This window comes from Cyprinus carpio, chromosome A4 (assembly GCF_018340385.1).
Source record: "Cyprinus carpio isolate SPL01 chromosome A4, ASM1834038v1, whole genome shotgun sequence".
In the NCBI taxonomy this organism is placed as follows: domain Eukaryota; kingdom Metazoa; phylum Chordata; class Actinopteri; order Cypriniformes; family Cyprinidae; genus Cyprinus; species Cyprinus carpio.
In genome coordinates this window covers 4,410,527-4,436,401 of record NC_056575.1, presented here as the reverse complement: position 1 = coordinate 4,436,401, position 25,875 = coordinate 4,410,527, and the positions used below count along the sequence as shown (strand labels likewise).

Here is a 25,875-nt window from a genome sequence, read left to right as displayed (position 1 = left end):
CTTTAGGCTCAAAAGTAAGCTACATTTTAGTCAGGTGTGGTGGGAACAGCAGAAGTCCTCCTTCAGATCGCTGGGTAAACATGTCTGCAAGTGTGAAAGACGGACTTAGTCATGTAACAAACAGGCTCAGTTCTCGAACATCTGAATGCAGCTGGTTGTGATCATCGGAATCCGGATGTGATGAAAACGTTTCAGCTCAAAGTTTCTCCAGCAGCAGCAGCTCGAGCGCGCGCGCGCGGGAGTCTCGAGCACAAACTCATTATTCAGCGTCTGCTTGACAGCGATTTTTGCACTATTTTGGGGAGCAATCTGATAGTTTTTGCAGAGTTTTGATCCTAAACGGGCTATTAAGGAAACCTTTTCGAACGGGACATCGTTTTGCCTGAAAGAAAGGATGGGAATAAAAGCGTTTGGGAGTTAACATGTTTGAAAGGTAACCAGCAAACTTCGGAATGATTTGTTACATGTTTGGCAAACAAATAATATTGACTTAAAAAGTTGATAGTATGTTTAGGAGTGTGTTTGTGACATTAAGAGTTTCGTTTGTGGAGGGGAAATAAAAATAAAATAAAACTAAGCAAAACTTTCCACTAACTTAAACGACGTTTCGCCGTTATGACGTCACTCCTTAGGAAAGCTATCGGAGTTGAGTTTGTTTACAATGACGTAGTAAAGCGGCGATTGACATCACAATAGTTTGTTTTCTTACAGGTTTGAGGGCTGATTGCTTTGGAGGATTGTTGTTTTTGGGCGTGTTTAGTGTCTAAACATCTGGCTCATGTCCTCGGAGACTATTGTACCTCCGGAGGGGCCTGAAGGGCCAAAGAAGCAGCTACAAGAGGAGACCAACCCACTTCTGTCCAAATCAACAGGTGTGAGACTTGATTTTCCCATTTCTGATTCATGTGTGTATCATGGATGCACGGGTTGTTTTATTGTATCGAATGTATATTTTGAAGCATGAATGGTGAATTGTATGTTTGTATTCGATGATGCATACGTATTTGTAAACTCAACTGCACTTCACAATTCTACTAAAGGTGGTCTATGCAAAACTTTAAATTTTTGCATAATAAAACACTGATAAAAAGCTTGAGGTTTTTTATTTTTTATTTATTTATTTTATTTTTTTGTGTGTGATGCTAAAATCTCCAAACAATTATTAATATAGCTTCAGTGTGATCATTATAGGAATTTTAACACAATTAGTCACTGTATTTCACTTACAGCTGTTTTCCAGCTAAGATGTGACCTCATCAGCAAAAATCAAACAGTGATTTTTAATTTATATAGCTAATTCATTACTGCAATTAAATAGTATAAAACATGATTAGAACAGTTTTATCTTTAATTGTTGTTTTTATTTTTATTTTTTATTTAATAAGTTTATATTTAAAAAGAGCATTTTGACAGTGCCCACTGTAATAATCTCAGGCAAATGAAAACATTTGTTTTTTTTTTTGACAGTTATTAATAATGATTACATTTGTTTTATCTCCTGTTTTTTTTTTTTTTTTTTTTTTTTTAAGATAATCGATCATTCTTTCTTAACCCACCAGTAACTGACTTGCATTAATAGCAACTAGCGAAACAGATTCCCTATATGTATGTTGCACCAGTAGGCATGATAATGTTTTCATTATTTTCCAATAAAGATTGAATGAGCGCCTTGGTAACTATTAGCAGGAACCACTGCCAATTATAGTTTTTAATTAACTTTCTAGTTGCTTTTGAGATTATCACATGTAAAATAAGCTTGGCCCCCCTCTTCTTTTTTTTTTTTTTTTTCTTAGACACTGAACCGTTAGCTATCCTATTTATACCAAGCATTATAGCAGTGTCAAAAAATGGCAAAGTAGGACAAAGTAAGCAATCACCGGCTCTGGTGACAAATGGATTTTTGTAGGGCCTTCAAAGTCTCTCCGTTAAGACTGGATTTCCCTCCCCGGGGACTGTGTCTGCTTGGAGAATAGAGCAATTTATTTCAAACTGTAATCACTAAATACAGTGATGCATCACAAGGCTGCTAGTATTGTATGTGCATTTGAGGAGTCATGGCTGGAATAAAGGGTTTCCATTCATCAGCCTCAAGCCCAGATGAAGTGATATCCATCTCTGTATCTAGAGCTACTGTATTGTATTGATCTTGTCCCATAATACGCTGTAACGAGGGCTGTAGAGGAAAAAGCCCAAAACGAAACACTCCAGTCTCACCAAAAGTGAAAACATGCTTCTGTTTGCTGAGTCACATGCTTCATTCTCGGCATGCAGTTGATGGAAAAACACAGGTTTGTGTAACAGGACTGCTTTGACAGTACTAAATAAATGAGCGGTTGCCCACTGCCTCTGTTCGAGTGCGGCTATATTGAAGGTCGCCACAAATAAAACGAATTGGAGAAGCATACCACCTAGTTTACTCTATGGACTTGGAGCTGAATAAGTTTAAGTGCAGCTTTTAAAGGTTGCCTATCTTTTTGTATGCCTATCAGGCAGGTTTTGCTCGCATCCTTTTTTTCCAATTTAGATGAATGTGCTCTTTATAGCTGTAAAAACCTTGGCAGGTATCGTGTACCCGGGAGCAGAATCAAGAAAATGAGATCCAGAGTTCTGGCTCAGGCCTACCTAATCCGCCCACACGGTTTTGCAACCGTTCACCAAAGGAATCTGTTTTATCTGGCAAATTAGAGCTCTTCTTTCTATTCTTGATGTTGAGGCGAGCCAGTATGAACTTCAGCACTGGCCTTTTGCATGCTTTGGCTTCCTGGCAGCTATGAAAAAGAGCAAAACTCCTAAAGAAAAATTAATTCTTTTTTGTCCAGATAAATGCAACACCTGCACTGATGAATCCTCAGATGCTACAGAAACATCCCAAACTCCGATACCAGGAGATGCCACTTCAGACGGGCAGGATCACATGTCCGAGAGCCACACCTATGATGATCTTGTTAGAAGTAAGTGTTAACAAATGTGTGAGTCATGTAATCCAAACATGCTTGACATCATTGGCCAGACTCCAACTCTTGTTTATGCATATTTTTGGCGAATGTTGCTCATAAGTTTCGTCTTCGCTTGACTGAGAATGAATAGTAGCTTTCACTTTAATGAAAGCAGTGTAACAGATGCCATGTCCACAGAAAAAAACAGTTCCCCTAACGGTTTTATTGAATCAGAAATATCTAGTTTTGAACTTTATCAGTCAGTGATATGAAACTGATCTGATATAAAGCATTTCTCTTGTTACTAGTCAGTACTTTGCCATAAACTTTGAAGAGTTTGTCATTCAATCTCACTTGGATTATCAACTGACTTCAACCTTTGTCAGCATTTTCTACAGTTCTGCACCACTAAAAACTGAGGCTTACATCTAAAAAACACTAATGTGATTTTAAAACATTTGCTGCGATGATAATTGATTTCAGTATTTACCGCTCTGCTGATATTCTTTGCCTTTGGGAGTAGCTTTGATTTGAGATTATGATAGTGAATAATCAATGTAAGCACTTTGTTTTGTTTTTTTAAGTTGGTAAGATAATGCTATAGGTGAAGTAGCATTGAGTCTTGGCAATAGCTTTAGTGAAGTGTGTGTTGATTAAAAGAAAATGTACTGAATTTGAACCAGTGTCTTTCTATTGCAGTAAAGTTGTTACGTTCAGTTGCTCTTCTGCCAAAGTCTCAGAAGCCTAGTGAGCAAGGATATCCCATTGTGGTTTGGCCTTGGTTGGCCTGGATTTGGAAATCACAGCTGAGAACTTGAATGTACTGAAATAGGAGCTCTCTTACCTGGTAAAGCATGGGATTGCATCATAGGGACTTTTCTTGTTCTGCTCATACGAGTTTGTGTACTTTATAAATGTTGAGCTTGATAACATCTTGGAGGTTGTTGTTACGCATGTAAGATTGAAGTTGGATCAGCTCAGTTGTTTAACTGACTAACTCAAGGCATTGTTTTATGCAAATCAGGTCAGATGGATGTGGAGTAATGGAAAATCTCACTCATCTCTGAGTCGGTTGGAAATAATTAGGGAAACAAAGATTCGAAACAAAGGAATTGATTGGAAAATTCTCACCACTTGTTTTCGGAGGGGGAAAAGTCCTGACACACCCACTTCCCACAGTCCCGTTGTGTGGAAATCTGGTGGACTGTGCTAGAAACCTTTTCCCTGCAAGATGCAAGTTTGAAATAAAAATAGCCTCTTTCTCATCTATCAACCTTGTTTCCATTCTTTGTCTCTCTCTTTTTCTTCCTTTTCCTATCTGTCTCTCTTGCAGGTATGCTGAGTTTGACCTTATTTTCTCTCCTGAGATGAGCATGTACTAGCGATATGCAGACACTATCAAATGTTAGGGGTCAGAAAGTTTTTTTTTTTTTCTTTTCTTCTTTTTTTTGAAAGAATTAAATACTTTTAATGCTTTTCAGAATGCATTCAGTTGATCTAATGTGATTTGTAATGTAATTAATTATTTTTCAAAAAAAAAAAAAAAAAAATCTATTGAGCTTTCTATGCATTAAAGAAACCTAAAAGATATGTCACAGTTTCCACAGAAATATTAAGCAGAACTGTTAGTAATTAAGTTAAAAAAAATCAACTGTGCCATGCTCACAGGAATAAATTACATTTTAAAATATATTCAGTTTTTAAATTGTAGTAATACATTATTATTATTATTATTATTATTATTATTATTATTATTATTATTATTATTATTATATTTTTTTAAATAATAAGTGAATATCTGCACAAGGCTCTAGAATATATGTCAGATGGTTGTCTGGCAGTGCACTAATTGAATTGGGAAGTATGATGTGATATTTAAAACCCAGAGCAGAAAATCGATAGGAAATCAACTTGACTGGCCACTTTACAACATTTCCATTTTAATTTGCTAACAGAATTCACAAAAGATGAATCACGCTTATTCAGCATTGTCCGTTGACTTACATGGGCAAACAGAAATGGAAGATGGTTGAACATGCTCAGCTTGAGCTATCGGTGTCGTTTTTAATCACACACTGATCTATTAGGCTGCAATGAAGACCGTAAAGTAGACCGTAAAGAAAAGAGTAAAGAACAGTGTCACAGAACGAAGGCTTTACACATCCAGATTCTCACAGTCTCGTATGTGTGGGTTGTGGCAAGCCTTCTAGCTGAATGACAGAAAAGCTTGTTCATTCCTGAATGAATTTTAAGGGAATGATGTAATGATCAAGAGGTGTTTAAACACTGAATAATTCACATGATTGTCGGTATTTTTAGCATGTATATCATTCTGTGCATAGACAACGCCTCTCCGTTATGTCTGGAATTTTGTGATCTCACTCAGGGGTTACATTAGGTCCAGAATCAGGTATTTAATGTTGACTTTAACGATTAAGCTTTGCTATTAATTCTCAAAATAAAACCAATATTTCTAAGAAAGTACACATGCATTTCACCTGCATTCACTTTTTAAGAGTGCTTTTATTTCTTTCATTTTGGCCGGGCCGGAAAGAGTTGATTGATTCAATGCTAATTTTTCAGACCACGTGTTCCTCAGATGCAAGAGCCCATTAGAACAGAGGAGTAATTTTCAAGTGATTACTTAGCCATGGGTCATGGAATCAAAACTGGAATAAATAGGGTGAAATGCTAGCGCAGGGGTTGATTAAAATGGCCATTGTGAATCTACCTCTGTGCTAATTATTTCCTCATTGTCTTGGTGTAGACGCATTTCATATGGCAAAATTCCCAGTGTTTCAATTAGCGTCCTCGTAAGTGCCGAAGCCCGATTTATGTGTGTAAAATTTATTTAAATTACCTCAGATAAGAGGTGATCTACACATCTGTGAGCTATAGGTTTAACACACCATTAGCATTTTTGATTGTTCTCATTGACCATCAGCTCAGTGTTATTTCATTCGCAAGGTGGGCATTATGGAAAATTGTGCTGGTGTTTGAACTATGCAAAGAATAATAGATTGGAAAGTGGCGTCTGTCTGTTAATAAGATGTAGATTTGAGGCCCACGCTTTGATTAATGGTACGCTGATGCATCTTCGAGAGCGTGCATGCAACCTGAACACAACACTGCCTTTTCCAGCCAGAAAAGCACTTGAAATGAGTTGAGCGGGAGGGATTACTGGCACTCTAACAGGGTTTTGGCTTCAACATTAAGGTTAAACCCCTTTTCTATTACAGTGATCTCTCGTGATGTGCTCCTCTCCTGCCCTGCATGTTTGCAGGTTCACCGCACCTCTGCTAGGTCATTCCGTCAGGCCTCTGATCACTCGGGGGTGACTGGGAGCCACCGACTGACTCCATTCAGACAGCGGTCCCGCCAAGGCTAAAATCGATATGGCCATCTCCCGTTAAAAAGCCTCTCAGAAACAGACGAGCACCCCTGTCCTTTAGCCTGATTCCAGGGCTTAAGGTCTTGATTGGCACCCCGAAGACAGAGTGCAGTGACCCACAGCTGTCACATTAGTGCAGTTAATGCTGAGATTGAAATGGAGCAAATAAAGGAACCTTGTCCATAGATAGATATATATTTTTAATAAACTCTCCTGGCTGGCTTTAGTTGCTGCTGGAATGCCTCTGTAAGGATCGCTTGGTGCCTGGCCTCGTTCTGTACGGCCTCTAAGAGATGAATGCTCCATCTGGATCCTTATGCAAGTCTTTTTTTTTTGGTGGGGGGGGGGCGATATTGGTGGAATATTTGAGTCACCAATGTAAACCCATGAAACTGAAAATACACACCCCCAGCCTCCTTGCATCTGTGTAGCCGGGGGTTTTTTGTTTGCTGTCGTTGGGAAGGAGGGTGGAGCACTTGTCGACGTATGAAGTCTGGCAGCTCCCTCAGGCTCGGTCTCTGAGTCACATCATAATTGATCTTTCGAGAAAATGTGGTAGCTGTGTAAAACGGCTAAATCTGTGCAAGATGTGCGTTTTATAACCACGTTTGTTAAGAACTTCTGCATTTATGGCATTCTTCCATTCCACCATGATGGAAATGGATAGAGGGGAAGGAGGTGTGGATATGGGTTGCGTGAATGTTTTTTTTTTAAGCTGTAGCTTCTGACATTTAAATTAAAACAGCCTAGTGATTTACTGCTTTATTTATTCAGAAACGCAAGTATCTTAATGTTATTTGTGTATTTTACTTTCATTTTATTACAAGTAGGCCTACAGCACCACCTAAGTAAATAAAACACCTTGACGAACTGGCATTATGACCCGGGGGAGGCTGTTGTTGCTGTTGACTCTGTCGCACACTGGACACTTCATTTTGTACTTGCGTTCTCAAATTAAATGTGGTGATCCAAAACAGTGAATCTAATCCTCATTCAGGCAAAAGTTTGCTTCAAGAATGACCACACTGCTGATGTGATCTTATCTCTAACACACCCTAAGCACAGAGCTATTCATGTTATCGGCAAGGCATATTGGCATTATTTTTTTTCAAATTGACTGATGCCAGTGTTTACATTTTAAGCCTTTATCAGCTGATTCTGATAACAGTCCTATAACATTGTGCATCCCTATTTGTAAGACAATGTGTGATGTTAAACTTTTAAACATTTTCTAGATTTCAGTTCCATTGGCTTTGTCTGGCTGTTTTTGAATGAATAAACATGCCTTACGTACGCAATCTGTTTGATGTGTATGGTGAAATGCATCCAATCAAAGACTGGTTAATCAAAAACCAGCTTAATACAGGACTTCCTTAAGATCACTTAGTTGATTAGTATTAATTTGAAAATGTGTAGTTTTAAATATCCTTGCTTCTGATAGGTTGTGCCTGTTCCACACTTATCATATGATTTTCTGGGGGGATTAAATGATTTTGATGGCAAGCATGCCACATAGTGCAAATGCAGATTTGAAAGCGAAGTATAATTGATGAATAGCTCAAGCCTTCACAATCCTTCTCCTTGTCTTTAAAGTTCCCAGCTGCCTTATAAAATGTAATTAAGCAGAACAAGGTCCGAAGGGGTTATTTTTTCCCACTCAATCAGCAGCCAAATTACTAAATTTGAAATTAGTAAATCCCAGACGCCTGGCTCAGCTTGTCATTGTTACAGAGAGATGGAGTGAAAGAACAGGCAAGTGAGAGCAGGACAGACAGTGAATGACTGTGAAAGAGGGTGGCCCTGGAATATTAAACGCCTTCTCAGGTGTCACCTCTCTACAGCAGGTTTCATTTGAACAGCCAAATTTAAACGAGTGTCAGAAAGAATTAAAAGTGTGCCGTAGCACAAAAAAGCTGAGTAATAGTGACTACCTATTCATCTTCTGCAAGAAATTTAGTATAAAATAAGATATGAGCTGTCTCTCAGAAATTAGATATTGTAGGGTGCCAGCAAGCCGGAGGAGGTGCTGTAATAGAGTTAAAGTAGTTCTGGCATGCGACATTTGGGGCGGCTTCAAAGAATAATGCAATAACTGTGATCAAGCCACGTAATACTCTCAAATAAATGTATTAAAGACCCAAATTGGACAAAAGTTAAAAAAACTCAAAAAAAAAAAATGTACATAGCTGCTGTGCACGAGACAATATCAGAAAAGTTCTGGTTAAACAAGGTACCTTTGTGCAATTTGCACTTTATTTGGTAGGTTTAGAATCATCAGTGGATCTAACTTGGGCAATGGATCATCTACAGTAAGTGAAAATTTAAATTCTTTTACTTCTGTTGTCTGGAAGGAAGACCTTGCCACATAGTTGGAAGGTCAAGCCGTAAACGTTTTTTAATGTGCTGAAGGGTTTTTTTTCTATCGCAGCCCTTTTTTAATAATATTCATTCTGCTTTCCTTCCCTCAAACCAAATTCCCATGGTTTTGTTTCTATAAATACGGGGACATCATTTCAACTGAGGGAGTGTATTGCTTTGGATTGAAAGGTGTAAGCTTGCCATAGGTGTTTGTTAGGAGAAATGCCACCCCGGGCTGTTTTGGGAGATGGTGGGAACTCTCCTGGTAGGTCAGTGCACATTTACAAATTTGCATTTCAATCAGAAAGATGGGCCCATGGAGCATTAAACAGCTATTTGTGCTGCATTCATATATACAAAGCTAAACAAATTGTAATACAGAAATCCTAGACTGAAGGATTATTTTTCAATCTTTTTTATTAGTATTTTTCCAAGAATGTTTTTTTTTTTTGATATTAGAGAATTGATCTTTTCATATAAATTTAATTTTAAATTTAACAAATATTATGCTTATGTATTTATAATATTGTCAGTTTAATATAACTTCATATTTAATTAAAAATAGTATATACTTATTATATAATTTTTTATTATATCTATTATAATTATATAAAAATTATTTGACCATTTAAACTTCAAATGTTTTTTCACCCTCATGTTCTCATTATAGACCAATATTTTGTGTTTTTTCACTGACCAACATCTTTTGTACAGGTAATGATTGTTAGCCATTAGCAAGATGATGATAAGAAACGGATGGGGGCTGGATGACATGAGTTGACAAGTGAATTAATGTATGTTCAATTTGACGGGTGTCCTAATGGGGAACAGCAAACAGCTCCACTCTTTTGATGAAATATTAAAAGGCCTCAAGCAGCAAAAATACAGGGACCTACTTTTCTTTTTTTCCTGTCTCTCTCTCTTTACCTTTCAGTCTCCATAGAGAGCAGCGCAAATGAGAGAACATCCTGCCCTGTCTCACCTCTTTTTCAACATCCCTCCTGCTTGACCGAATTTTCACTGTCTTGTTTATGCCGCACCATGCCGTTGACGTTCATACATGTTCGTTCTTGGGAGGTCCGCCATGCTCTGTTTCCACGTCTTTTGGGTACAATTTTGAATTCTTCCAGTGGAGCTATTTTCCGTGACACCAAGGCAAAGGGGTGTTTATCCACAGTTTTACATAGAGAGCGACGCCACAGTGGCGCGGGGTCTCTCCTGGGCGTCCCAGCTCGCCTTCCCCACGTGTGGCGTGCGCCGAATGCACGGTGACAAATGGCAATTATATTTGTGTGTTCTTTATGAATCCATCAAACACTGGCCTTTTAAAAATGCTCCCAGGATATTTGAGGCTGTCAGATCCAGGGGACCAAATTGGGATGCTGCTTAGACAGTCAAGAAGCACTCACCCCGTTTGCCTGTGATGTGTTTGACAGAGTGTGTAGAGGAATACCATGTATTATTCAACTACAAATGTACACTCTCAACAGTTGTTGATATGTTGGAAACAGAGCGGTTAGAAGACCAATTTGGAATGTTTTCTTTTCCCCCCTCACTCCCTTCCGCACCATAACATGGTGTTTTAATGCAACCTGTCAGCTTGTGTACAATCACCGTTTGCAATACAACGCTTATTTTTTACGCTTGGTGTGGGTATTCAATTTTTATCACCTATCATATCTTGTGTTGAAGGCAACATTTATATTTTATCGAGGGGGAACTTTTCTTTTGGGTTGCATCTGCCTTTGGGCATTCACAGGGCCCATGCGATCCTATCAGTGTGTACCAGATGCCCACAACATTCTCTGTTCTGTTGTTCTGGCAACGTATTGCAAGATGCATGTGCAACGTGTTCCTGACTGGGCCGCTTTTGAGCCTGTCTGCTGAAACAGAAGGTGATGTAGTGTTGTGGTTAAAGATCAGGTCTAGTTCAAAATACTGCAAGGGAGGATCCATAAACCATCACCGTTGTGCCCTAGGGCAGGACACTTAACACCAGGCTGCTCCAGGTGGACTGTCCTGACTCAATTATTGACTCAAATATCAGTTAATAAATTATCGCTTTTTAATAACTGCTGTTGCTTTTATACTTTTTAAAACTCAACATTTTTTGTAAGGTAGCTACCAATAGGGCTGTTGAGATAACTGCAATATCGCAATACCGCGCTATTGACGAGAAAACCGCAGATGAATGCAAGAACCGCAGCAACCACGATTTTTACTACTTGTTTTTTTTTAACTACTTGCAAAAATTTAATGATGTCTCTCAGATGATTTCACCAACATTTTATATTTTCATTGTAATTTTAGAGGGTTTTAGTAGTTTTTTGTGCTTTTTTCATTGTCATACTATTTATTTCTATTTAGTTTTAGTTTTAGTTTTTTCCAGTTTAGTGATTTTAGTACTTTAATAAAAACTAGGAAAGTTCCCTTGGTAACTAACTGAAATATAGTAATTTGAAGTTATTTTAAATTTAAATAAATTTAAATGTTACAAATACATTTTAAAAGCTTGTTTTAAAAGTTACATTTTATTTTAAGAATCCAGAAATATTTTATGTCCTGTTTATATCATGTTTTTACAGCTTTATTCTGATCAACAAAAACAGTTTTAAATAGATTTAGTTAACACTGACCAGCATCCTTCTAGCCCTGAGCTTTTGTGACCACTACTTCACACTCTGTATACTGATTATAAAATATGCTTAAATTAATTTGATCATAATTAAACAAATGAAGCATCTTGGTACGTGTGTTGACAGTGACTCCCTACATGTGTTTGAGAGTGGGATCGCTCCTGTTTGCTTGCTGTAGTGTACATACAGATGGGCAGCTGGCTGATGAGGCTGTCATGGCCTGTTTTTAATTGTGTTATTTTTACATTCCCCTCTGCGTCTTCCCAGGGTGATATTTTCTTATAAAGAGGTGGTCTGGATTTCTTCTCTTGTTAACAATAATAGCACATTCAGTGTGGACTTCCCACCAAAAAAAAAAGTAATTAAGAGAAAACTCATTTCACATGCTCACATACAAACTCAGAAATCAATATCTCAAAACACAAAAAAAAAAATCAAAAAAATCAAAGATCTTTGCATAAAAGCCAGAATAAAGTAAAAAAAATAAAATAAAATCCTGCAATGCTGGAAATGATGAATAATTCAAAGGAGCCCAATGAACATGATGTGCATATCCTGAAGGAGAGTATATAAGACTCCCAGCAGAGCTGAATGCACACTAGTGTTACTTACAGTACTCACTTTGCCATGACTGCTGTTGCATCAGATAGAGCCTCTCGGTTCAGGCTGTGTGAAGATTGAAAGTATAGAAGAGTGTATTCAGGTTATGGATCACACGGCATTAGGACAGGGAATTGAGAACTAGTTTTTGTTTACATTTACATTTAGTCATTTAGCAGATGCTTTTATCCAAAGTGACTTAAAAAATGAGGACAATAGAAAAAAAACAAAACCAACAAAAGGGCAATAATATAAAATTTCTTTTACAATAAACAAAAATACTAATACATAAAACATATCAAATAATAAACAATTTTATAATAATAAAAAGAAAAACGCGCATATAGAATAGAAAAAGAATAGGGAAGGCTAGTGTTAAGGCTTGTTCACACCAAGAACGATAGCTATAAAGATAACTATATTTATCCAGCAGATGATATCGTCTGTTTATTCTAAGCACACACTCATTTGCTGCTTTAAATTCTCAAGCTCGTTATAGCAGGATTGATTCTGATTGGCTGTCAATATTTTTATCGTTGATCAGCTGGAAAAAAATTATTCTGAAAGTGATTCCAACAATATCGTTTCTCTGCTTTTATCGTTATAGCTGTGGTGTGGACTCTGCTATTCTTTAATATTATGAAGAATGGTCTTTAGAGCTTTATCTTTATTGTTATCTTTATAGTTATTGTCCTTGGTGTGAAAAGGCCTTTAGAGGGTCTTTAAAAAAAAAAACAAGAAAAAGAAAACAAGAAGATAGAATAGAAAAAGAATAGAGAGTGCAAGTGTTAGAAGATTGTGTTCTTTTTCTTAGAGTTAGACTAGAGAGTACTTAAAACCAGTTCTGTTTTTTTATTTAATTTACACACATTTAAATAAAATTCAATAAAAATACAACCAAGCACTGTTGTGTGATGCATTAAATGTGAATAGTTAATTGCATGCTTTTTATTTTCCATTATTTTCCACTTGAAATTACTAAAATATATTGATAATTAGCTCATTAATGAACTGGTTCAGGAGCCAGAATCCTTATTTCAGTTTTTACAGGGCATCATGGAACATATGAATCCCTTGTGTATGTTTGAATAAACTTTGTGATTAAAATTTGGTGAATATTTGCAAAATACAAATGTCTTGTTTTGTTACTTAAAATTGACTTTATAAATTTGTCATTCACATTTCACCATAAAGTGCGTTCTTTTTCTGTTTTAAAGTTCAAATTAAAATGAATGCTATAAAGGGCCAGTATTTCATCCAAAACATAATCTTATCAAACCAGCTGTGAAGTCTCTCTGGTCCAAACCGATGATTACAAAAAATTCTGTCTCTCTCTCTGTAGCTCAACCTCAGCCTCTGGCCCAGCTAACAACATTCCAGCAGCATGGCATCGATGGAGAGGCTGCCAGGCAGCAGAACAGCCTGCACACGGTGCTAAGTAACGGCCACGGCACGCCACGCGGGGTCACGCAGACACCCTCCACCAGCCCCACCTCCGAGTCCAGGAAGCATCCATCGCCTGTCTCGCACCGTGTGCAGAGAAAGCTTCGCTCTAGCCTGTCGGTCAACAGCAACAACAGCAGAAGGAGCAAAAGCAGCTCGTCTGGTTCCAATAAACCCGGCTCATCTCCAGAGGGTACATGACATAACATACGCAAACATTCACTCGCACTCAAACTCGTATGTGCTTGCAGATTTCCTCTCCTGGTCTTCCCCTCCCTTCGCCTAACCGCAACTAATATGTGACTTTTCTGTTCTGTTTCCCATAAATGCACTGCTTTATTTAATCTTTCATAACTCAAACTAGATTGATCTCTTATTTCTGTAGTGTTGTATTGTTTCACAAATGGGAAGGAAAAACAGAAAGCCGAGCTAAAAAAGCAGCTTGCACATTGTCAGGTGTGATGGTAAGGAGAGGGCAATAATGAAGGAGATCGCTGGTGCATTAGAAATGGTCACTAAGGTGTGACCTTTTAACAAGACTGCGGAGAGCGGGGGTCTGCCATGTGTCAACCCCACCTCTCATAGTGTTCTCTCATTAAGACCCGCTCTCATCCACTTGCTCCTGTGTACCAGCACCGCTTTCCTGGCTTATGTATTGTGGTTGCTTTACTGCATTATGTTCAATCATGTTTGTCTGATACCATAACCTTTTAAAATCAAGCAAAGTCTTGTACCTGTTGAGCACTTTAGATTCTCTGTAAAGCTGTTTATATGTTTTATGTTTCATTTGACATGCCCTGGCATTCAGCTGAATTAGGACATATACTGTATAAATAGGACTAGCTATTTTATTTTATATATATATATATATATATATATATATATATATATATATATATATATATATATATATATATATATATATATATATATATTCATTTATTTGTTTAGCCTTTTATGTTTATTCATTTATTTATAGCCTTTTGTTCATCGTCTCTAACCATAATTACATGCTTAATGCATAATACATCGTTGGTGTTTGCTGTTGCTACAGTATTTTTATTTTTTTTTGTAAGAGAAGACCTTCTTGTACGATATTTATTGGACAATCCTTTTTTTTGCATTTATAAAAATAATTCAAATAATACAGTCTTGAGTGCAGGTTGAGTCGTCAATTCATATCTATATTTATTCATTTTTATTCATTTTTAATATTAAAATTAATTTGCACAAAAGCAACCATAGGCACATACACTGTTGGGGACACTTGATCCTGTGTGTGAACAGGCAGGAAAGTATGTGAACCGTTTCCAAAACTGGAAAGTTTTCGAAAGGATTTATCACTCAGGTGATTCGCGAGTAGGAGCCTACTGCGAGGTACGTGTAACAAACGCTATTATCTCCCCACGGATTTAACAGAAATGTGTATCTTAAAAGGCGTCATAGTTTTCACATCTTAATTGGGGGGGGTGTGGGTGAACAGTTCAATAAGTCTGTCTCATTACAGCTTGTGTGCGTTATTTGTAGAACTGTTTTGAATCAATATGTTCTCTCTCAAGTAGTAATTTCCCCCTGGAAAACAGCAAGCTGTTGTGTTTTAATGTTTACACGGATTACCATAATCTGTTTGCCTGTGAAATTAGTCTCTAAACAGCCCGGGAAGCTGAAGAATAAAGCTTTACAAGATCTCTGCTCAGGGGATTGCGATTCCTCGTGTTCTTGGCTGCCGTCGCCGGCTGCGATAACGGCAACCCCAGCAGAAAATCAACTAATTGAGAGATCTTTTGTTCCGTTGCGGGTGGGTTAGGACCTTGAGTGATGGCATGTTTGTGATTGTGTTCTGTTGTAAGCACGCAGTCATCTAAAATCCCTCTGACAAATTCAATTAAGTCTGTGGGATGTAAGCAGAAAGCTAGCATGGTTGTTAGTGGTGCATCGTAATGCCATGTTTTTCCCATCTTTGCAGATTCCCCAGCATATCTGGATCTCTCTTTCAAAAAGTTTACTCTGCTCAGTTCTGTATTGACTGCAAATTAACTGCTTTTTTATTTTATCCCCCTCTCATTTGGTCCCTAAAGCTGCTATGTACAACCCATGCACCAGTCAGTCTTTCTTCATTTGAATGTTCCTGCACCGCTTGCCGGTCTGCGACTCTTCGAGCTTGTTTTATGTCATGCTGCCTTTCTTTTTGATGTTAGCCTTTGGAGTTTTCCAGATGTCTCAAACTATTTCCTCTGAGGTGCTTGGGCTGTTTTTGGCCTGGCCGAATCTGGGCATCCTCCGCTCGGTCTGACATTAAACATGACCCCTCTCATTGGGCCGATGTCAGTTTTGCAGCTGAGATAAGGCAGCCCGTCTCCTGTGTACATTACACAGACTCTCATTCCTTAAGATTCACACTAATCGCTGCTGATAAATTATACATCCAAGGGAATTCATTATGTACTGTAGCTTTAAAATTTGTTTCTAGAAAGAAATTGTTAGTTTAAAAAAGGACAAGAAAAATAGAGCGAAAGAATTTATTTGGACACATGTAATATTTCATACTTGTTTAGGATGGCGCAGGGTTAGTATAGTTAACTGAAACTAAAACCATACAAAATGTTTCCATTACTTGAGAGAAATTAAACTTGAACTTATTTTATTTCTTCTACTGTAGTTGCCAAGGCACATTTCTCACTTTTGTTTATTTTAACTTGATATGCTAAAATAACTCAAACAAAAACTGAAATAAAATTATGATAAAAACTATAGACATTTAAAAAAAAAAACCTAGTAAGAATGACAAAAACACAACAAAATTGCTAAAACTTTAACTAAAAATCAAAACAAAAAATATAAAAATAAAAACTAATTCAATGTGTGTGTGTGTGTATGTATATATATATATATATATATATATATATATATATAATATATATATATATATATATATATATATATATACATTGAATATAGTTTTTATTTGTATTTTTAATCCACAAAATGTATTAATTTATATATATATATATATATATATATATATATATATATATATATATATATATATATATATATATATATATATATATATATATATAAAACTTAAATGGTATCTCGATGATACTAAAATAGCACATGGTGCAAATTTAATCACTATTAAATGAATCGCTAATCAAATAGCAAACATGCCATTTTTGATCAATATATTTTGTATATAAGTGGTTAACTTGTAAACAGTTGATGTAGCTGTAACATAATATGGCACTGGAGAAATCTAAAAGTAAGTCTGTTTGACCTTTCAGAAAGCTAGTATTTTAAGCCTTTGGTGGGCCTGTATGCAAACTTGTTTCATGTTCAAACACTGTCTAGGCTGCACAGCATCGCCACTGGTCAGCTCCACCACCTACAAAAAAAAAGAAAAAAATCACTTTGATCAAACAAACATGAGCATCCAGTGGTCTTCAGGCCCCGTCCTTGGTCTCTCTCTCCCCCCTCCTCACCAGAGCCCAATCAAACCCAGCGATCTCTCTGACAGCCCACCATGGACTGATGAAAGCCATGCAAATTCACGTTTTAGACTGATAACGATACACACCACATCGCTGTGATTTCTCCAGTGCACCACGGTTTGGGTTCTACAGTTGATTAGAGGTCCGAATGGCACATCCGGGCTGGTAGGTTATTCTCTATGACACTGTTTATTCAGAAGAGCAATGTGTGTGCATCTCAGTGCTTATTGAAGCTATTATTTTAGTTTGAGTAAAAGATGTTATCTGTTCACTTTGCTGTTTTGTTTTAGTTGTGTTTTTCTGTAATGCACATTAACTTTGTATGTCCTGTACATATTACCACACTGCAGTCTGATTGTAAAGTTTTTATGAGTATTTAGCATTTTGTCAACACTCTACTGAGAGATTTAAGGATTCAGCTCTTAAGTCAATTATCTACACTGAATGTGAAAATAGTATAAAGACTGAAAAAGTATTTTTTTTAGTAAAGCGTACTGCAATAGTCTAATTACAACACAAAACTTTTTTTTAATTATTTTTACCACAACTTTTGTTGATTGTGTATTTTTTATTTTTTTTTTGCACACAAACATGAAGAATAAATAATCATTTTATGTATTTTTTTTTTAAGTATCCCAAAAGATTGCTGGCAAGCACTCAGAAAAAACTTTTTTTAAAATGATACAAATGGTTACTTTTGATTTTTGTAATGCAAACGTTAATTAATTTTTATTTTCCCAACAGATGGACAGATCATACGATGTTGATTTTCATATCAACAGATGGTCATTTTCAATTAATATATATTCACGAACAGGCTACTTAGCTGTTTGGTTACTCTAAGTAAATACATAGTGTTTATTTTAGTATTTATTTTATTATTTTTTACAAAATTTCCCAAAAGATGTTCGGCCAGTGCTCCTGCAAAACTGTCTATCCATGTCATATTAAACAAAAGTAATTTAGCATAGTATGTGGCAGCCCTGCGGGAGGAAGGTTAAATGTTAATCAGAGATGAGAGAAACGGCAGCATTAACACGCCAATTTGCTGGCGAAAATGTTGGACGCTGTTAATCAGCTTTACGTGACCAACCTTGTGCTTTTGCATGATAATAACCCCATTATTCACAAAGCTACTAATCAACCCAAAAGTGGAATTCATTCCTTTTGAATTTCTCTGATTCCACTTTTGCTCTCACCGCTGCTGAACCTCCGTCTTTGCCTCTCTCACACACACACACACACACACACACACACACACACACACACACAAAACACACACACATAAAATTTCACTTTAAAATAATAAATATTTTCCTTTATGAAATATCTTTTTTTAATTGATTAATACTAAGTCCAATTTTTTTTAATTTGATCATAAAGAAGAAGTATGTAATTTTTGCGCCACTGGTGACACCAAACAATATAGCTAAAATGATCACATTAAATGTAGAAAATGACACTACTTTAAATACTTAAAAATTTTTGTATGTTTATTCTATGTTTTTGTTTTATTCTGCCCACTGCAATACTCTGAGAGCAGACTGCTGTGTCCATTGCATCCTGGCCTGCCTGTTTTGTGAATTTCTCACTCTGTGCAATATGGTGGTGGCTCAGGCATCGTGCGGCACCTGCACGTCTGAAGCCTGTTGCTGCTGCTGCTGCGCAGACGACCTGGGAGACGACTGCAACTGCCCCTGTGACATGGACTGTGGCATTATGGATGCGTGCTGTGAGTCCTCGGACTGCCTGGAGATCTGCATGGAGTGCTGCGGAATCTGTTTCCCAACATAAAAGCGCTGATGCATGCAGGCCACAGCCAGGACAGATGTTGAGCGAGAGAGTGTGTGTCTGTGTATGTGTGAATGAGAGCTACAGAGTGTGTTATTTTCACATTTGTGAAAAATCTGTTCCTGAGCTCAAGATGACCATAAAGGTCTTAAGAAAGGACTAAAATACATTACATACTTCACATATCCTCGTAAACTAAAAGTGCATAAAGACATAGATATTCAGTGCTTTATATTCAACGCTTTAATGTATCCGAGCTTGTTTTATTTACTGTTTTTACATCTCTTTGCAGAGGTTTTTAACATATTTCTTTTGTTTTTAAAAACACTATACACTTTATAATTTTAAAAACTTGCAGATGTTGAAATGAAAAGAGTAGACATCACACAACTTGAGGTCGCGCTGCACATCACTGTAATTTGAGTGGAAACATAGCGCTTTCACACTGTCAGAGGTCAAGCCTTTGTGGGTGTTAAGTGGGAGTCTTATTTTGAACTTTTTCTAAAAACAGAGAGGGTTGTTTAAGTGATAGCCAATTTTGTAAGTCTTTATTTAAACTGTGTCTACTGTAGCTCATTTAATTAAATGTCCTTAAGTTCGTGGAACGGCATTAGTGGTTAGCTTTCTGGCGCTTTAAAGACACACATTAACTGGATACACAGAATAGCGTAGAATGCAGATGCTGAAATCCACTTTATGCAAGCTTTTTTGGTAACTCTACTTGATTTTTTTGTTTTTCTTTATTAAGCCTCTGCTAAAGATACACTATAAAAGCACCTTTTTGCTTTAGTACTTAGGTGAATACTGAATACACTATTGCAAAGTGTTATTTTTCTTTGACTGTTAAATCATGCATGTAGTTCAGATTGCATTGCCTGAGGCTTTCTTGTGAATTGTACAAAGCTGGCATTTGTCGGCATTATGTAAGCTAATGTTAGCATCACAATGTTAACACAGTTGATTTTTTGTTCATAGTGTGTAATGCCTTCGGTACGCTGTGTGTTTGTGATTTGTCTGACTCATCTCGTCAAAACTGCTTACGACATACTTACGCCAAACTGCACTTCAGAACACAGTGTGACTGAACTGACCTGAAACATTCAACTGAACCCGGTTCAAAACAAACAACTTTACCTCTACAGACTTTACCTCTCCAGAATCAGACTAGTTCTTGTGTGTCTTTTGACGAGACCCACTTTTAAACCTAACTGACATAGACTGGCTCGTTTACACTGAGGATATGCAAAAGTATAGTTGACTTAAGATACTATAAAAGTTTGTTGTTACTGTAAAGGCTTTTCAAATAGTTGAAATGTATTTTAATAGTAAGCAAACTAAAACTTCATTTTCATTTTCTTGAGATTTAAATTTCCAAATTAATTTTAATGAATTTCTTTATTTATATATATATTATATATATAGACAAGAGCCTGAAAAATATATTAATACAAAAATATATACATTGACGTTAATACATTGATGTAAAATCACACTTCTCCGAGCAAAACAACTATTTAATTAAAAAATGATTCAGATAAAAATGAAAATTGGCAGTTATTTAAATTTAATTGAAACAAAAATGTCTTCTAATGCTCGTCTGTAGCCAATTGCAATTTCAGACAAATATTTAATAGTCTATTAAAAAACAACAACCATGCTTTCCACATTTAAAAATTCAGGTGGCATAATTATGAATTTTTTTTGTCTTTTTTTTTTTTTTTTAATATAGAATGTGAATATATATATATCTGTATTCATACTGTATTCAGCCCATTTCGATGTTTCTATGTCTTTCCTCTTTGTCCTCAGTTCACTTTGTAAATGTTTTCAGTATGTACCAAGCATTGTTTTGTTAATGGACCATCAACATTATAATTTTCTAAAAATAAAATGTTAAACTGGAGACCAGGATGTCTGTACCTGCTTGTGATGCGGAATTGTGTGATTATTCACTGAAAAATTGGCTACACGCTTTTTCTCAGAAAGCCGCCCGTGGTCTGAATGTTTATCAGGTGCATGTCATGCATCAGTGCATCTGGACTGTTTCCCATCGCATACAGGCATGAGGTAATTGCCTCACCTGTACAAGGTTCAGAGATGGATATAATGTATATCGTTAGCATCATAGTCGGTGTATTAAATTGTAATGTCTCCAGAGAGATTTTAAAGGGTAGAGGAGTTGTTCAGTCTATTAAATTGGCTGAGGCGTTTTAAAAGGTGGTTGATGACGCTTCCAAATGACACGACTTTGCCCCTTTGTCAATTAACAGAGGGGTTTCACCTTTTGTCTGTTACATACTGTAATATACATAACATCTTTTGCAATGCATAATGCTCCTATTTTGTTTTGAAATATTGTTTGATTCATTTTGAAGTTTTCATGAGTAAATTTTTGTTAAAAGGTGAAGAATAACTGTTTAATTAACCCTCTTGGGTCTGAGGGGGTTTTAGGGCCCTGGAGAAGTTTGACATGCACTGACAATTGTAAATTTTTCAGTTTCTTATAAACATATTAATGGCTAAAGTCTGATTACACTGGGCTACAGTAATATGTAATCAGCATGCATGTTGTATTTCTGAGAAAATAAGGTTTATGTGTGGTGAGTGAATTTTTTTTTATTATTATTTTTTAAAGGAATTGTTCCCACCTAAATGAAAATTTTGTTTGATTTTTTTTTTTTTTAAACGACTGTTCCAAAGGTTGGGGTTGGTGATTTTTTATTTCTCTCATGCATACCAAGACTGCATTTTTTTTTTTTTTATCAAAAATATAGTAAAACATTTATATTGTGAAAAATCATTATAAACTTTAACCTCTTAACTGTCTACCGTCCCCTCTGTTGGACTCCTACGTTTACTTCACTATATTACAATAAAACCTAATCTAATCATGACAAATTATATATCGTTGGAAAGGTCTAAGAATCCTAAATAGATATTTTACCAGTGTTTTTTGTTAAAAATCATGTAGGAAAAGTAATAGATTAATTTATGACAAGAGTGCACCTCAAAAATCTACATCATAACAGGAGTTCTGACATTTGTCAAAAAAGTCTTCTTAGTTGCCTTTTTCTCTGTCACACTTTAGAAATCATCAGAAATTATACAGTGGATACGGAAAGTATTCAGACCCCCTTAAATTTTTCACTCTTTGTTATATTGCAGCCATTTGCTAAAATCATTTAAGTTCTTTTTTTTTCCTCAATGTACACGCAGCACCCCATATTGACAGAAAACCAGACAGAATTGTTGCCATTTTTGCAGATTTATTAAAAAAGAAAAACTGAAATATCACATGGTCCTAAGTATTCCAGTCAGAGACCCTTTGCTGTGACACTCATATATTTAACTCAGGTGCTGTCCATTTCTTCTGATCATCCTTGAGATGGTTTCTACACCTTCATTTGAGTCCAGCTAAGTTTGATTATACTGATTGGACTTGATTAGGAAAGCCACACACCTGTCTATATAAGACCTTACAGCTCACAGTGCATGTCAGAGCAAATGAGAATCATGAGGTCAAAGGAACTGCCTGAAGAGCTCAGAGACAGAATTGTGGCAAGGCACAGATCTGGCCATGGTTACAAAAAAAATTCTGCTGCACTTAAGGTTCCTAAGAGCACAGTGGCCTCCATACTCCTTAAATGGAAGATGTTTGGGATGACCAGAACCCTTCCTAGAGCTGGCCGTCCGGCCAAACTGAGCTATCGGTGGAAGAAAAGCCTTGGTGAGAGAGGTAAAGAAGAACCCAAAGATCAATGTGGCTGAGCTCCAGAGATGCAGTCGGGAGATGGGAGAAAAGTTGTAGTAGAAAGTCAACCATCACTGCAGCCCTCCACCAGTCAGGGCTTTATGGCAGAGCGGCCCGACGGAAGCCTCTCCTCAGTGATGATGAGACCAAGATAGAACTTTTTGACCTTAATTCTAAGTGGTATGTGTGGAGAAAACCAGGCACTGCTCATCACCTGTCCAATACAGTCCGAACAGTGAAGCATGGTGGTGGCGGCAGCATCATGCTGTGGGGGTGTTTTTCAGCTGCAGGGACAGGACGACTGGTTGCAATTGAGGGAAAGATTAATGCGGCCAAGTACAGGGATATCCTGGATAAAAACCTTCTCCAGAGTGCTCAGGACCTCAGACTGGGCCGAAGGTTCACCTTCCAAAAAGACAATGACCCTAAGCACACAGCTAAAATAACGAAGGAGTGGCTTCACAACAACTCCGTGACTGTTCTTGAATGGCCCAGCCAGAGCCCTGACTTAAACCCCATTGAGCATCTCTGGAGAGACCTGAAAATGGCTGTCCACCAACGTTTACCATCCAACCTGACAGAACTGGAGAGGATCTGTAAGGAGGAATAGCAGAGGATCCCCAAATCCAGGTGTGAAAAACTTGTTGCATCTTTCCCAAAAAGACTGATGGCTGTATAAGATCAAAAGGGTGCTTCCTCTAAATACTGAGCAAAGGGTCTGAATACTTAGGACCATGTGATATTTCAGTTTTTCTCTTTTAATAAATCTGCAAAAATGTCAACAATTCTGTGGTTTTCTGTCAATATGGGGTGCTGTGTGTACATTAATGAGGAAAAAAAATGAACTTAAATGATTTTAGCAAATGGCTGCAATATAACAAAGAGTGAAAAATTTAAGGGGGTCTGAATACTTTCCGTACCCACAGTACTGTATATCAGTTGAAATGCATCCTTAGAAACCCATTTTAAAATCAGACATTGCATTACTGTGAAAATTGTGCATCAATATCATGTTAAAAAATGTTTTCGTTCATGAATTAGAAAAATTTAAGTTTGGTTCATGCACTTTCAAGTCTGTTCAAAAATGTGAGTGACAGTTAACTGTTTTGTGATGGAATGTATTTTAAAATGTAATTTATTCCTATGAAGGCAAAGCTGAATTTTTAGCTTCAGTGTCACATGATCCAACATTTCTGATTATTATCAATGTTGAAAACAGTTGCTCTACTTAATTTGTTTGTGGAAAATATGGTGCTTTTTCAGGGTTAAAAAAAAAAAACATTTATTTGATAGAACTTTTTGTAACCATATAAAAAATCTTTATTGTAACTTTTGGTCAACCCTCACTGAATACTGAAGTTTTAATTTATTTTATATATTTACAATTTTCTTATTATTGACCATTAGCCACCTTGGTTTTTAATGACTAAAATCTGTATTTTAATTAAACTCATTCACTAAACAAATAGAGATTGTGCCGCTACATCAGAAGCATGGCCACCCGCATTGCATAAGTCAGGAGAAACCGGAGTCTTTCCCTCTGGCTGGTGGTCTTCCCTGACCTGTGACATACCTTTGTCCTTGTTAACCTCTCAATTAACCTCGACACCACCCCACCTGTGCTGCCTTCTGTTCCCACCAACAACCTGCTGCCGCTCTCCTCACTTCCTTCTGTCATTTTCTGCCAAGATACCGCCTGCCAGAAAATTACCATCTTATTTCACTAATGACATTGCTGAAATTTTGGAAGTCGTCTCTAATCACATGGGAGAGTTTTTTTTTTTTTTTGTTCCTTCATATTCTTCCAATTTTTTTTCTTGTTCAGAAAGATGGGGAGTTGAGAAGTCCAGGTAAGTGTGCAGTGACCTTTTCACAAAGTCATCCACCTCTTCTCCTTTTAATCAAACCCCCTCTGTTCCTCTCTGTTCCACCGCTTGTAATGTCACAATTAAGGTGGCACCACTGTTTCTGTTTTCAGGCTGAAGGGACGTTGCGCTCCTTGGTACCAGGGTCATTTCTCTTACAATATTAAATAAGTCATTAGAGACCCGTGACCACCACCCCCACTCCGTGTGGTGGAAATGACTACCTGGCATTGCCTGCCACCTTTTGTAGTACTCTAAAATTGCATATTCAGAGTTGTAGTTGCACCGTTCTTGCATCATAAGAGGACACACAAATATGCAGATTGATTTGTGCAAGCGTGTAGTATGATATTGAATGATATAGAACTTAAAGATGATAGCTACCGCCATCTGGCCATCAGCTACATTATGGTTGCTTTAGTGATAATAATGACAGAAGGACTGTAGATCCAAAGCAGTCCTTCATTATTCTGAAATATGTACATGTAGAGGGATATGTGGCCTTCAAAGGTTATATTTTTTTCTTGTACAGTTAAAATTCTTAACATTCGTTGGCACTTTGTGGATTGTAAATTAGACCCCTTTGTCAATTAATTTCCCTGTTTGTCAGTTATTGAATATCTCTTGTGCTGTGCTGAAAGTCACCTAATTTGGTGTTCCAATCTAAAATTACCAGCTTTTTGAAAATTGCTTGTAAATTTCTCATTATGCTACAGTATGTTATCACCAAATTTCAATCTTTTTGTCAACTTGTTGTCTTTTGATTAGCAGATGTTTTGTATTTCTTTTTGGAACTGATTGTTCATAGGTCTCATTATTTATTTATGGATAATTTTGACAGTAAATAAAGTTGTTATACCAGTGCAATAACATTGGCAATAAATAGCATATTTGAAAAAAAAAAAATAATAATTCCTTTCCTGGTCAAAATGACCAGAACACATCATGAGGAATATCTCATCGTCATTTACAATACACTGTGTGTGTGTATATATAAATTTTTAAAAAATCTTTCTTAGATGATGTCTAATAAGTTTTATTTAATCGATTTGAGTAAAATTAGTGTTGAATAACATCAGTTAATTAAAATAAATGTTGCCTTGTGAACCAAACCCATCCCTTTTCTTGAAGTCAAGCACTTCTGTTCATCACCATATGCACCATCCTGCCCTTTTTAAACATCAGAGTCAGTGAGGGGTTTGAGTGGACAGTCTTTCAGATATTAGAGTTTGAAAGGTAGACCTGTCAGTCAGGTAAGCAAAGGCAAGACGTGGAGGACATGGAAGGGGGAAAAATAGAGTTCAAGAAATGTCACTCTCAATTAATCTCCTCAGGTCCTGTCCCCATTAAAATCCTCACACATGGGGGATGTTTTACAATGCAAATGGCCTCATTACCTATCCAACTTAATTGACTGTGACAAGGGCCGGGGATGTTTTGCATTCAATATTTTTGTTTTCTTGTAATTTCGGTGCAGATTTGAATCTTGAATTTGCTGGTTTAAATAGTTATTTGCTGAAATATAATTGTGAAGTGGCAAAAAATAGTGACATTGAGTTTAAAAAAAAATAGCTCCTGTTAACCTATGACAGTCACCTCATGACAAACAGCTT

General features: G+C 36.7%; 1 protein-coding gene across 2 annotated transcripts; it reads left to right on the top strand.

The window, feature by feature from the left end:
* Positions 1 to 83: 83 nt before the first annotated feature.
* LOC109068540 (myoD family inhibitor domain-containing protein-like) lies at positions 84 to 20,554 on the top strand. 2 transcript variants are annotated; one of them, XM_042747955.1, is made up of 5 exons: positions 84 to 433; positions 697 to 872; positions 2,820 to 2,951; positions 13,264 to 13,557; positions 18,399 to 20,554. In XM_042747955.1, exons 2-5 carry the CDS (start codon positions 779 to 781, stop codon positions 18,647 to 18,649), a joined length of 771 nt encoding a protein of 256 aa, XP_042603889.1. In that variant the 5' UTR covers positions 84 to 433; positions 697 to 778; the 3' UTR covers positions 18,650 to 20,554. The 2 variants fall into 2 exon arrangements, with proteins under 2 accessions (XP_042603889.1, XP_042603884.1); XM_042747950.1 differs by having other exon boundaries at positions 87 to 433; positions 712 to 872.
* Positions 20,555 to 25,875: the final 5,321 nt, after the last annotated feature.